Source organism: Panthera uncia (genome assembly GCF_023721935.1).
Source record: "Panthera uncia isolate 11264 chromosome C1 unlocalized genomic scaffold, Puncia_PCG_1.0 HiC_scaffold_3, whole genome shotgun sequence".
NCBI lineage: Eukaryota > Metazoa > Chordata > Mammalia > Carnivora > Felidae > Panthera > Panthera uncia.
Genome location: NW_026057584.1, coordinates 105,334,717 through 105,350,124, shown reverse-complemented (window position 1 = coordinate 105,350,124; position 15,408 = coordinate 105,334,717). Strand labels below are relative to the sequence as shown.

General features: G+C 38.6%; 1 protein-coding gene across 1 annotated transcript in view; it reads right to left on the bottom strand.

Annotated features, from left to right (window-relative positions):
* Positions 1-15,408, bottom strand: part of LOC125911442 (translation initiation factor IF-2-like) — a 201,019-nt gene that overhangs the window by 15,099 nt on the left and 170,512 nt on the right. The window contains exon 3 of the mRNA XM_049615302.1: positions 2,986-3,090. Coding sequence (XP_049471259.1) covers positions 2,986-3,090 — 105 coding nt within the window. The remainder of the gene's footprint in view (positions 1-2,985; positions 3,091-15,408) is intronic.

Below are 15,408 nucleotides of genomic sequence, written 5' to 3'. Positions count from 1 at the left end.
TTATCACCTTTTCTCTATATGTGACTTTGTGTATATATACATAACCATACGTATATATTTGACTTTCTACCTATCCAACTATATATATGTATATTTACACATACATATTATTTATATTACATATATAAAAGTAATAATATCAATATTATCACTAACAAATGTTAGCTATTAATGATATGCTAATTTAAATTAACCATGTAAACTCTTTATGAATAGGATTTGTGACTATTTTTACCAACTATGTGCCAGGGTTCTAACAGAGTGCCTAGCACATATTAGGTGCTCAATAAATATTAATAGAGTGATTTTTGATTTATGAATTCACTGAACCTAGTAGTTGCAAGTCTTGCATTTTAGAATCACCTGGAAAGCTTGTATTTACTTATTTTATCAATATCCACCCTTGGACTTGGGTGGATATCCACCCACTCCAGACAATTAATTCAGGGTATCTGGACTACGAGCTCATGCATTGCTACTTCTAAAGCTATCTAGGTGATTCAAATGCACAGCTCTTGGATGGGAACCAGTGATCCACTCTCTCCTTGAGGCTGTGTTGACTTCCCCCTGAGGGCAGTGGTTGGACCCAGTGAGTGAACTGGAGGCTGCCAGGCCTGGGAGTTTGTTGGAGGACAAGGCCAGTGCATTTCAACATTCTGAGACTGTCGCCCCTGCATGACCTTCCTGATTTAGACTCTAGCTGGAAGAAGAAAGAGAGGTCAATGTCCTCTCTGAACACGCCGGTGCTATCCTTGGACTCCGGCACCCAGATTTCCCGGTGAGCAGAATAATTACAATAAATCGGAGCAGAGACATCTGGTCTGTCAATATCGTCCACCAGGGGATGAGCCGGCCTGTGACCAGACTCACAGGTTCCCAGGAAACTGCAGAGGTGCTACTAAGCAGTAATGACTTTCTGCCACTTCACAGTTGGGTTAAACTGGGGAGAACTCTGGCTCCAGATGCCCTGTTGGTGTACAAATTAAAATCTTCCAACTCTGGCTTCTTCCTGAAATTACCAAGTGGACCTCCCTGCTCGGGTCAGACTCTCTACCCTGCATCGAGAAGGATCTTTTTAATATGCAAGGCTTGACGCAGTCTGAGCATCATGTGTCAAAGCAGGCATTACTGGTCCACTTTACAGATAAAGAACTGAAGTCAAGAGCAGATAGGCAATTTGCAGACACTCACAGGGCTTACAAGTAAATGCTGTGGGCAGCACTTGAACCCTGGCCAATTAGTTTCCAAGTCTCTTTCTAACATAGCCCTCTTTAACCTGTCTTAGTGAATCGGTTTGCTCACATGGTGGTGAGGAGCAAAACTTTGGGTTCAGATGTCTTAGATTTGATCAAAGCATTTCTCCTTCCAAATTTTGTGATTTTAAGCAAGTTATACAACTTTTCTGAGACCCAGGAACCCCATCTGAAGTTAAAATGTTAATAACACGCATCTTACGGTAGCTTTCCGAAGACGAAATTCCTTGATAGGTGAAATGCTTTACAAAATTCTTGGCACAGAGTGTTCAGCAAAAAGGCAGTGTTAATACACAATTATTAATATTTTCCTGCTGGGTTTTTGATTGGTCATTCTATTTCTCTTTAGAATAGCATTCTTAAAATCTTTTCTTAACAAAGCCATAGAAATTGCTAACTTAAATTACAGATCCCATTATAACAGAATACTTGTGAAACATAGTATGAAACAAACATCAAATACACAAACAAAAATTACACAGCACTCTCACCATTAATGAAGATTAAAAACTATAAATTAAAATGTCAACCAGTTAAATCATTCTCCACTTATAAAAATGATACCCTTGGGGCTCCTGGGTGGCTCAGTTGTTTAAGCACCTGACTATTGGTTTCGCCTCAGATCATGATCTCATGGTTTGTGAGTTCGAGCCCTATATCAGGCTCCGTGCTCACAGTGAGGAGCCTGCTTGGGATTCTCTCTCTCCCTCTCTCTCTGCCCCTCCCACACTCTCTCTCTCTGTCTCCCTCTCTCATATATAAATAAATACACCTAAAAATGATATCCATAACACAATGAGCAATTAAAATCTATTCCAGAATGTATAGATGGGCCAACACTGGAAAGCTTACTAATATGATGGGCCTCATATTATCGATGAGAAGATACAGTCAAGAATAATTAATATGAGCTGTAACAGATCACTGTACCTCTTGAAGTTGCATATAAATTATTTTTCTCAACTTGAAGACGTTTATAATATTCACTAGATATATAAATATACAAAGATAACCAGATGTTAAATAATTTTTAAAAATTAACAAATTCAAATACACATCATAAAAGTCAACATCCAACTCTGACTAAAAACAGATCTATCTAGATATCCAACATTATAATTTGTTAAAGACACGTCACATAAGAGATCAGTTAAGGGTGTCTGCTCGTACTTCCATCATACATTGTAAAGATACACACCCAACATTTAACCACAAGTATTAGTTGGTAGGTTTGCCTTGCATTTTCTTACTTACTTTATTACTTACTTACTTTTCTGTATTGTATTTTCTTACTTTTACTTCATAGTACTATATATTTTTAAAATTAGCAACATTTTTTGTTGTTAAAATTTAAGTTCTTGAAGGAAAAATCTTAGTAGATTTCACACATTTATTATATATATGCTACAATAATAATGTATTTTGGTAGCTATTCATGTTAGAGACACGAAATATAAAAATAAAGTGTTTTTTTAAAAACTTATTTTTACAAAGGCCTCTCATGATAATCAGAGAAAAATAGTGTGAGTTGGGGAGGCAAGAACAAGCATACTTTGAGTATCCATTATGCACTAGGAAACATGGCTTAATTCCATTGTAACCCCCTTTCCCTTTCTTCTTCTCAACACTGCTCTTGGACATGATCCCAGTGAATAGGAATGTCCTTTTATTCCATTTCCCCACAGCACGCTTATTTAGCATTTGCCTTTTGAGTTTTAGTCATCTTACTCACCAACTCTTCGGTTGAGTTGAGCTGGGCTGTGAGTACCAGCAAGGTCTGAAGAACTGGAAAAAGCCATTGGAGAGAGCAGGGATGCTAATGGGTCATCACAATTGTCTATAATGATAGGAAAGAAAGAAAGCAAATTGTATCAGCAAGAGAGAGCCCATAAAGGGAAGAATCATGGCATTAACCCCATTATTAATTAACCAATGCTCTGAACAAGGCCAGTACCAATTGTTTCCATGGGCTATTTCATTCATTCCTCACAATCCTGAAAGACTGGTATAAATTCCTTTACACTTGGAGACACTGATATTCAGAGATGTTAAATAGCTTGTCCAAGGTCGCAACACTAGAAACTGGTGTGGCCAGAAATCTCACTGATTTGTCTCACTCAGGAGTCTAACAATCAACCATTCCTTTAATCATTCACTTGAGAAAAGCCTTAAGTTATGGCTATTGAGCTTATTCTAGAAGGAGGAAGACTGTTGAAGGGGGGATACAATTCTTTACCTATTTTCCCATCTTCAATCCCTAAGGGATCCTGCCATAGTTGTATCTAGACAGAATGATTTAAAATGTCTCACTCCCAGTTGTGTGAAAATCTTTGGAAAATGAATGGCTAATTGTAATAATTCATTGTGTAAAGTAAGCGAGAATAGTCCCCAATCGTGTACAATCTTGAATCTGCTATTCACTTCAATAACAGCTTTTCCAGCCTTCCCAAATGTGACAGGTATGCTTGCTTTTTTTTTTCTTTTTTTTTTAAATTTTATTTTTCATTTTTAAAAATTTACATCCAAATTAGTTAGTATATAAGTGCAACAATGATTTCAGGAGTAGATTCCTTAGTGCCCTTTCCCCATTTAGCCCATCCCTCTTCCCACAACCCCTCCAATAACCCTCAGTTTGTTCTCCGTATTTATGAGTTTGTCCCCCTCCCTGTTTTTATATTATTTTTGTTTCCCTTCCCTTATGTTCATCTGTTTTGTCTCTTAAAGTCCTCGTATGAATAAAGATATATGATATTTGTCTTTTTCTGACTAATTTCACTCAGCATAATACCCTCCAGTTCCATCCACGTAGTTGCAAATGGCAAGATTTCATTCTTTTTGATTGCTGAGTAATACTCCATCGTGTGTGTGTGTGTGTGTGTGTGTGTGTGTGTGTACCACATCTTCTTTATCCATTCATCCACCGAGGGACATTTGGCCTCTTTCCATACTTTGGCTATTGTTGATAGTGCTGCCATAAACATGAGGGTGCATGTGTCCCTTCGAAACAGCACAGACAGGTATGCCTTCTAAGGCTTCTTTGATGCTGTTCAAATGTAGAACAGGGTGGGGTCATGGGCAGAGATGTGGTCTTGACAACACAGACATGTTCCTCCAAATGAACCATGCGATCTCATGCAGACAATTCTGCTCTTCACATAGCAAACTGGTCATGTAAATGTTCTGTAATAATTCATTTATTTGTTTGCACCTTACACCAAATGGTACACTCTTTGTGGGACTTTGCAAATAACCTGATACATAATAGGCCTTCAGTAAAGGTTTGTTGAAAGAAATGGATGGTGAAGGAAGGGAGGGAGGGAAGTAGGGAGAGAGGAAAGAAGGAAGGAAGGAAAGAAGGAAGGAAGCAAGGGAGGAACTAGTTCACACAACAGGACCAAATGATTTTCCAATTTTTCACTTTGTGCACAGTTGATTTTGCAGGACATTGCAAAATGACATCATGAAATGTAGACATACCTTATTCAACCATGATTTTATGTCATTCAGATTAAAGGTAAACTTGATGTATTAAGGGCTTTCAAGAAAACTTGGTCTGATTTTTTTTTTTTTAATTTTTAAATGTGCATTGGATATGGGGCTGCTTCTTTATCCAGAAAATTCATAGAGAGGACTATTTCATCTCACCACAGGAACATTAATGAGAGACATAAGGATTAAATTTTTGTTTGTTAAATGTGTTAAAAAATCCACTTGCTAAGTGTATTTTGAGGGTTTTTTTTTTACCCCAACACAAATGTTTGAAAAATATTTTGAGGTATTTGACAAACACAAAAGACAGCCAAATCCTCACTAAAGAGGAATGACATAAAAATCACAGCAAGGACACCTCTGCAGTTATGGTCATTCTGCTAATAGAAAGCAGAGCTCACGGCTACTTTATTCCAGGCATAAAATGCAGGTGAGGGGAGATGCATATACACTTCCAATACATTTGTATGGAAACGCAGATCGGTTACACTATTTATATAGTAGGAGACAATTTGAATATAATGCAAATCTCACATTTGCTCATGCCTATTTCATCATCAGGAAACACTAGGTGACTACAGAAAACTGGAACCAGTGGAACTGAACCCCACAGAAATACACCACGCCTGGACACACACCCACGTCAAAGACCATACAATATCGGACTTCACAGCTATGCTATGAGCCACACCTGTCTGCATCTGTAGTTACGACCATCTTCCAATTTCAGGTAACACTCCTCCCACTAATCTCTAATAGCTCACAACCCTTCTGACACCCACTTCCACAAGCAAATTGAAGATTTTCTAAAGATAAAGTACAATGTTTATTATAGCATTTACGTATTCTTTAAACATATAACATGTATGAAGTCGTGTTACCATTTTTATTAGGTTCTTAAGATTTAAAAAAAAAAATTAATGGTTATTTTTTGAGAGAGAAAGAGACAGACAGAATATGAGAGGGGGAGGAGCAGAGAGAGAGAGAGGGAGACACAGAATCTGAAGCAGGCTCTAGGCTCTGAGCTATCAGCACAGAGCCCAACACAGGGCCAAACTCACAAACCGTGAAATCGTGACCTGAGCTGAAGTCGGATGCTCAACCAACTAAGCCACCCAGGTGCCCCTCTTAGGATTTTTTTTTAATATATACCAATGACATGTTTGAGCTTTGTGCCCCTAACCCTATGTTTCCCCTAAGTAGAAACAGAAGTGACCTAATCATTGCAATTTAATTCAGTCCAATAAATATTTATAAAGATATACTTCATGTTTGACCTTGGATAGGCACTAGGGATTGAGTGCAGTAAAATTGAGTCTTAGACCTCAAGTATCTCAGAGACTATTGAGCAATGAAGGAAAGAAAGAGAAAGAAGAAAGAAAGAAAGAAAGAAAGAAAGAAAGAAAGAAAGAAAGAAAGAAAAATAAATAAAACTTATGAGGAAGTTTAGGAGAATTTTACCCAAGGTTACACTCAACCCACTAAAATGGGGACCCGACTATACAAACACCCAGGTAAGTGATCTGCTGTGTCTCCCCCAGGCCTTTGCAGTCTCCCCTTTCACAAGGTGCTCGCCTCAGGGAGAGGTTTGCTTCCAAAGTTCACTGGCCTTGTGAAAACAGCTGCCATTTCCACCGGCCATTTCCTCTTTGGAACTGTACCTTCCTTGTATCTCACTGTGTGGGGTCAGTGTTTCCACTTTGGGAATTAGTAAACCCATCAAAAACAATCTTTGTCAAAGGATAGGTTCAGAGGAGAGCCTTCAGGAAACTTGTCATGGATCCTGCTCATTGAAATAGTGGCCCTTATTTATTTATTTTTTAATTTTTTTAACGTTTATTTATTTTTGAGACAGAGAGAGACAGAGCATGAACGGGGGAGGGTCAGAGAAAAAGGGAGACACAGAATCCGAAACAGGCTCCAGGCTCTGAGATGTCAGCACAGAGCCTGACGCGGGGCTCAACCTCACGGACCGCGAAATCATGATCTGAGCCGAAGTCGGCCGCTTAACCGACTGAGCCACCCAGGCGCCCCAATAGTGGCCTTTAAAGAACACGGATGAACTTTTGTTCTACCCCTAATAGCGGTAATAATGGGAAATTTTCAGATCAGAAAGGAATAAAGACCTCTTTTCTCCAGCCAATACGTAGTCTCCTCTGTCTTCTCTGTCACCTAAATTGAGAATAAACCAGGCCTCTAATCAAATTAACCCTGGTCATTGGGAATTAAGATTTGTCCACCTAACCATTCTAAGTCCAAAAGTGTGTATTATTTGTAGACATGAATCTTATTCTTAAAGCAGAAGAGAAGGATCTAGCATAAGTGAGAACAATTTATATATGTTTTAATTCATGATTTGGGACAGTCTGGGACAGTGGAAAGCATCAGAAAAGCTAGAGCTAGGAGCTCCTCACTCTACATTGGTTCCTTCTCTTGCCTTGGTGATTCCAAGTAATATATTCAAATGCACTAAGCAGGGTCTCAGTTGTCTGCAAAATCAAGAGAGTCTTCTCTGACATTTCTAGCCACAGAGTCATTTTAAACAGAATGAGAAAAAATGGGGAAAAGTCACCTTTAAAGGAGAAAGCACAGAAGGAAAACAGGAAGCACTGTATGAATGGTTTGTAATATTTGCTATCATTGAGAACAACCATTTCAACAATTTTATTTCTGGGATCTTGTCTCTGTCACAATACCTGCTCAAGAATTGGTGTCACTGGTAGCTCTTTGGCCCTGGAGGTTTACGGAAGGCCAGATGAGAAGAAGAATATGAAATGGAGGGGAAGTGAAGGGGTGAGGAATCGCTGGAGAGTGAGGACACATTGCATGGGGCAGTCTGCCCCCTCTGTGGATTGCCAGCCTTGCAGAGACTGGGCCAACATCACACCACACACATGGCTGGGAAAGAAAGAAACAAAGCACCATTTGCTCCACCATTTCTGCAGGCTCTAAATAAGCAAACTCGTGTTGTCATTACATTTTAGACACCACTCACATCCCAGCCTTCTGACAGTATGTCTCCACAACGCTAAATCGAGCAGTCGGTTCCTACAAAAGCGAGCTGGATGTTTGTCTGTATTTACATGAGGAAAGTGGAGATGGTGAAGAAACTCAGGTAGGGAGAGAGAGATTTGAAGTTTGGGGAAAACATACCGAGGGACCAAAGTCAGGCTTTCAAGGGGACACACAACCTGAGATGGACCATCATGATTTTACCAGAAAATCAGTTTCCACACTTTAGAGATGCATTGGCGTAGTAGGATATTTTCAAAATATACTCTTAAAAAGACTGTGGATAGGGCTTGTCTTTAAAAGATTTGGTGTGGAAAGGAGATGAAATTAAAAGGCTATTTAAAAATGCAAACCCATACTCTTGTGCGATTTATTAATTCTCCCTTTTTCCTCAAAAAATAACTTCATTGCCATCTTTAATATTTTCCTTTATAATAGAAATGCCACTTCTTACCCTACCCCATGCCCGGGCAGATAAAAATCCACTCCTATGGGTATGATGGAAAGCAACGCAGCTCTTTGCATTGTGTAACTGTTGAACAACCTCATTCTTATTTGCAAATGACTTAGACATACATTCATGGACTAAGAGGGTAGCAAAACCCAAAGACCCGTCTGAAGTTGTGAAATTCAAGCCCTTCACTTCAGCAATGAGAACCTCAGGTTTATAGTCTGCTCAGGATTATTCAGTTAATCGATGGACTGACTAGCCTGGACCAAAACTCAGGTTTCCTCACTCCCAGATGGCGACCACTAGGGCAGGGTTTCCTGCCGCCTTTGCCTTAGCCTGATAACCATTAGTTATATTATTTTTCATAACATTTTGTTTTAATGAATAACTTTCTTTGTGCAAAAGGAAAGGCATAGTTGCCACCTCCTAGATAACAGAAAAATAGTAAAGAATAGCCTGTAACTTTCAAAAGATTTTTAATTTCTTCCCCATTTTCCTTGCCTTTTTATTTCTTCCTTCAACATCAAAAAGTAAAGAAAACATGGAGTGCCTGGGTGGCTCAGTCAGTTAAGCATCGGACTCTTGATTTTGGCTCAGGTCATGATCTCAGGGTCATGAGATGGAGCCCCACATAGACCTCTGCGCTGAACACGGAGCCTGCTTAAGATTCTCTCTCCCTCAGGCACCTTTTGGGATGAGCACTGGGTGTTGTATGGAAACCAATTTGACAATAAACTTCATATATTGGAAAAAAAATTCATAGAATATAAAGAATCAGGACAAAAAGAAAAAAAAAAGATTCTCTCTCCCTCTCTCTTTGCCCTTCCCTCACCTCCAATTCATTTCTCTCTCTCTTTTTCAAAAAAAAAAAAAAAAGAAAGAAAGAAAGAAAGAAAGAAAAGAAAAAGAAAAAAAGATAAGAAAACATTAAAGGAAGGATTTAAAAAAAACAGAAGAAGAAGGGTGCCTGGGTGGCTCAGTCAGTTAAAGGTCTGACTCCTGACTTTGACTCAGTTCATGATCTCACAGTTCTTGAGTTCCAGCCCCGCACTGGGCTCTGTGCTGACAGCATGGAGCCTGCTTAGGATTCACTCTCTCTCTCTGCCCCCCTCACTCTCTCTTAAATAAATAAATAAACTTTAAAATTTTTTAAAACATTAAAAAAAGTGTAAGAAGAGAAAAAGAAAAGTGACTTGTGTCCTTATGAATATTTGTGTGGATCCTCAAGTCAAGCATTTTAGTTGATACTGTCAATCTGAAGAAGTGGGGGTAATTTGTTCCTCAATATATATGTACAGTTATATACTAAAGGTCTTCTCTCACATTAATTAAAAGGTAAAGGCACAAAAGAGAATTCTGAGTAAATATGATATTTACACACCTTTTTAGAAATTATCATTGACTCTTTAAGACGATTCTACTTTAAGTAACATTTTTTGTTGTCAACGTATATTTTTATTCATTATTATTAAAATACCAATAGAGTAACAGATGGCCTGAAGTTAAATTGTGAGGATCGTCTTGATTACCACCGTAAATTGTCTGTACGTGGGGATTTGGAGCTTAACAGATTCACTTGTATTTATAGGTGAGATAAAATTCCTCTTAGCATTGCACACTTAATGGCCTACTTTGTTTAAAAGGCATAAAGCATGCATTTTGTATAGTGCCTACAACGGTGCTTAGAAGTGACAACTCACGCTTTTAACTTCATTTATTTTTCCCCTCGTTACCTATAATTTCACTTAGTAAACAACAAAAATAACTACTCTAATATTACTCTTGAATCTGACCCCATCTCCATTTTCCACCATGAAATCCTAGGAGATAAACGACTTCATAATGAGCAGACCAAAAAACATAGCTCTCTAGAATGGGTCATGAAAAGAAGGTTAAACCTTCTTCTAAACATCCATCTCCAATTTAATGCAGGATCCGCCTTTTGATTACGTGCTGAACATGCGTGGGTGTGCTCTTTGCTGTAGGAAGATAAAGATGAAAGTCAAAGACACAGAGCCTGAGCTGAGGAAACCAAGCATCTACTTTGGATTGAAAGATAATCCGTATGTTTTTTAAAGCAGCTCCTTATGTTTATGAACAATTCCAGGCAAAAGACCTTTGACTTCGGATCCAGGAAATCCTGGACCCTCTTTTACCTTCACTGTGAGCATGCGCTCATTTTCCTTTTCTGTATTTCAGATTCCTCAACTGTAAATGGCGGGGGTTATCGTTCATTTGTCCACTTAACAAGCTTTCACTGCGCACATTCTAGACATCAGAGTGTCTGCCAGGCTTTGAAGATAGTTAAAGCAATTATAAAGCACTCAAACACGGTGGACTTGGGCACATCGCTTGCTGCCCTACAATAGTGATTGATGACGGATGGGGTGAAGCTGGCTAAGAGAAGCCAGTCCTGTCTACGAATTCACAAGAGGGTTCTGGGATATTTTCTCAGCTTTACAAACAATTCTACTTAAAATTTTAGGTAACATTTGACTTGGAGGTACTGTCCTTCACTTATAAGTGGCTTGCTAGGACTCCACCATAATCAAACCCAGTATGTATAACAGCAGGGCAGCGGTGGCCACCATAATTCTCCCAGCACCTCTGGTGCAGCTGTCTGTCTGGGTTGTCAGCAGTCACTGCAGCCCAGCCAGAGGGAGACCACCATTTGCGGTGGATGGATGAGAAGGCTACACGGGTTTTAGTCCATTTCACACCCTGGTCAATGTCTATACTGGGCTTTGAACCAAGGTCAGTGTGACTCTTTGCATATTGTCAGTCTGAAAATTGGCTTCCAGTCCCTAAAATGACAGCAGGAATTTCGTTCAGACTGGCAGTGGGGAGTCTTCCATTTGGCTGTCTTGTGTGAGGTTAGCCATTCTTGGATTTTCAAGAACATACCCATATGGATGTCCCATAATTAGCTCAAACTCAAAATATGCTGCAAATATGCTTTTTTAGGTTGCTTTCCTCTTATATTATTCCTTTCCCTCCCATACCGCCACTGATGGTTATTATTATTATTATTATTATTTTGATTCTCGGGTTAGGAATATTGAGTTCACAACTGGCTGTTTAATTTTTCTATTTTAACTTTAAATATAATTTATCAATGACTTAATGTAACTGAACAAGTGTTTCCTGAGTCCCTCATGTGTAAGGTCTATGATATAGGGCCAATGTAAGACATAGGAAACATCTTGTTGACCGAGAATATTATTTTATTCTACCATTTAGTATCTGGGACTATGTCTATGTTCAATAATATTTGTTGATTAAACCAGTTGAAAGAAAGATTTCTCAGATTTATACTCACTTTTATTTTTTTTATTTTTCTCTCGCTTGCCCTCTACTTGATCCTATTTCGGGTTTTACGAACACCGTGTTACAATTTTTGCAACCGTCTTCCCAGGTTCCCGCTCGTGTCCATGTATATCCAATCGCCATTTCTAAACCAATTTTCAACATGTTTTTCTCGCCAAGTCCTACTAGGTAGGTAAGCCTTAAATTTGGCTTCCAGAGGTGGCAGAATGAAGATGAAAGAACAAAGAGAGATTTGTGAGCAAATAAGAGGCTCCAGCTGAATGTAAGGCCAGGGTACCACTGATGGGGTCGCGGGCTGGTCAAAAGAATCAGAAGCTGAGGTCCAACCAGCAGAGTCAGGAGTAAAGTGCCTGTTGCTGAGGTCAGCTTCAGTCAGAGACTAAGAACCACGACCGCCAAAAGAATTAGTCTGGTGGTTGCCTAAACTCAAGTATGCTAAAGTTATTAAACCTATAGGATTATGAATGTTCTTCATAGAGGAGCTGGATTAGCTAGAAGGCATGAAATCTTTGGTGGGTAAAAAAGGTAAAAGGGATTGGAAATTTCTGTAATGTGAGAAGCTGAGTGGTGACTAGGATTTTGGAGGGATTTAGAAGAAATGATAAAGGAAAGTCAATCTTTGAAAAAAATAAAATTTTACCTATTTTTTAAAAAAAATTTCTAAATCCATTCCATCGGTTGCCTTTTAGTTTTGTTGATTGTTTCCTTTGCAGTACAGAAGTTTTTATCTTCATGAGGTCTCAATAGTTCATTTTTGCTTTTAATTCCCTTGCCTTTGGAGATGTGCCAAGGGATACAGGAGTGCTGATGCATAGGGGCACTTGTACCCCAATGTTTATAGCAGCACTTTCAACAATAGCCAAATTATGGAAAGAGCCTAAAGGTCCATCAACTGATAGATGGATAAAGGAATTGTGGTTTATATACACAATGGAATACTAAGTGGCAATGAGAAAGAATGAAATATGGCCTTTTGTAGCAACGTGGATGGAACTGGAGAGTGTTATACTAAGTGAAATAAGTCATACAGAGAAAGACAGATACCATATGTTTTCACTCTTATGTAGATCCTGAGAAACTTAACAGAAGACAATGGGGGAGGGGAAGGAAAAAAAAGTTAGAGAGGGAGGGAGCCAAACCATAAGAGACTCTTAAAAACTGAGAATAAACTGAGGGTTGATGGGTGGGAGGGAGGGGAAAGTGGGTGATGGGCATTGAGGAAGGCACCTGTTGGGATGAGCACTGGGTGTTGTATGGAAACCAGTTTGACAATAAATTTCATATTTAAAAAAATTTCTAAATCCAACTTTGTTTCCATACACCCCTGTTCCCTTCTTCCCATCCCCACCTATCAACACTCTACACAGAACGCACCTATCAGCATTACTTACAACACACACAACACACACATGCACACATCATTGCAAAGTACAGTGTCAATCAGATTTGGAATTTATTAGGTTTTTAAGTAAGGCTAAAAATGGAATGAATGGGATATATAGAATGAAGAAGATTGAGAACATGAGAAAAATAAGACCACAGGTTTAAAAAACTAAAAGTACAGATGATGTCTTTTTACTTTTAAAAGTGCATTGCTTAAAGAATTATGGGTGGAATATTAAGATGAAGGAATGAAGACAACTGACGAATTATAAAGATAATGCTTCTGCCAACTCAGTATTCATCAGAGCTGAGAATGTCTTTTCTAGAGCTGTATCTTTTTCAGTAGATATCTATTCTTTCTTTGAATACAATGAAGCCAGACTTCCAATAGCTGCTCAGGATCCTGCATCAAGTAGTTCTAAATTACATTGGAAATTCTAGTTACTCCAGAAACCATGATTTTAAAGTGTAGATCAATCAATCCATAGACATTTGTAAAACCCTCTTCATCTTTAATGGATATAGGCACGTAGTTTCTAAAGGAAACACTAACATCTCTGTGTGTCATCAGTCTGCCCATTGGAATTGAGGAAAAATGCCTGATTAAAAAAGATAGGCTTGTGTTGGAAACTGGCCAGCTGGCTGACAGCACAACCCAATGAGGTCAACGCCAACCATTTATGAGTGGATGGGATAAACATGTACTGATAATGTGAACAAATATTGATCTTTATTGATCTTTGTAGATGAGAAAATAATGACAGCACAGACACAGAGCAGTAGTCTTTCAAGATCATAATGTGGCTCTGTGTGTGTGTGTGTGTGTGTGTGTGTGTGTGTGTGTTCCTTCTGGACCAGTTGGAGACTAGTATATTTGGAAAGAGCCCAGACACTGGATTCCAGCCCAGTCTGAATTCAGATCTTGACTCCGCAGCTTACTAATTATATGTCCTTTGGGATGTTATTTAATCTCAGCTTTCTCTATATATAATGGGGATAATAAGTGTACATAGGCTTGTTATGAGAACAAAAAGAGACAATTCATGTAAAATATTTAACCCAGTGGTTGGCACATAACTGGATACACGTTAATTCCCTTCATTTGCTGCCATTCGTTCTTCCTTAGTTTCAAGTTCCTCATCTCCAGTTCCAGTCATTGCATTTGAAAAATGACATTTCTTGTACCCTTTATTATATATTTTAGACTTTTCCCATCCAGATGGTTTTAACACTGTTTCTTTACCAGCCTTTCAGGGCTCTTAGGATAATTCTGTACCAAGAGCTATTCTGTTTATGCATTACTTTTCCTCCAAGACCAAACACGGCACACTTTCTAAGTTTCACCGCTTTTTTTCTTATATTCAATAACATTTCTTAAGCACAAAGTGCCAGGCATCATGCTGTCTGTTCCATTATGCTGGGAATTCTTAAGAAGAACATAAAGTACTGCTCATATATGCATTAAAAAGAATAAGGCTGTAGAAAATATTTGGATTTCTTGCTAGTCCTTATATTTGATTTATTAAAAAAAAACACACATATTTAAAAAATAGGGACTGCCCTACTTGTGTTTTGAGATCATAAGCTTGAAATGCCGAGGAACCGTGCTGTGCACGAGAGAGGCTCACCAATTTGTATTTTGGAAAGTGTGTTCTAGTTGCAGCATAGAGAATGGGACAAATATGTGTGTGCATGCACGGAGTAAGGATAGGGGAAGCCAGTGAGTGTGAAAGACAGAACCAATCCAGGCCTATGGAAATAGTAAAGAAGAGATAATAAGAGCCTGAACTTAAATGATGGCAATTGCATTGGACACAAGGTAAGGGAATTGAGGTATATTATATAAAAATCATCATTGCTTGGTGAATTAAAAGGGAGGTAAGAATAAAGAATGTCAAGATTTTTGGCTATTTTGTTATTCTAGAGACGTAAGCTCACAAATCAGTTTCTAAAATTAACAAATTTAAATCAAGCAAAACAGAGACGAATGGCTATGTTAAAATGATTTCCAAAGGAGAGTTAACACTCCTCACCTTTCCTTTAGAGAACTATAATAAATAGTGTCATACATATATGAACATATATTTCATATATACATGAATATATGTCTCACATGGAAAGTCATATAATGTCATCAAGTGATACATTCTTAATTGTCCACAGAGAGAAGTGAGTAGTGACTACTATATTCAGTAAAAAAGCAACATCACATTGACCTGAGGTAGATAGTTGTCCCGTGATTTCAGAATAAAATTCCAGCTCCTTGCCTCTCTATTTCCATTCATAATCAGATTGTTGGTTATTTTATCTTGTGGCACTCCTTATTTGTCAGTCTGTGCACAGAATTGCCAATTTCTTGACAGCTTTCTGGACATGCCGTGTCACACCTGTGTGCCCTTCCATATTTTAGTATGTCCTGTATGCCCTCCACATCACCTTCCTCTTCCCCACCCATCAAATCCTGTTCCCTGCACAGAATGCAAATGCTCCCAG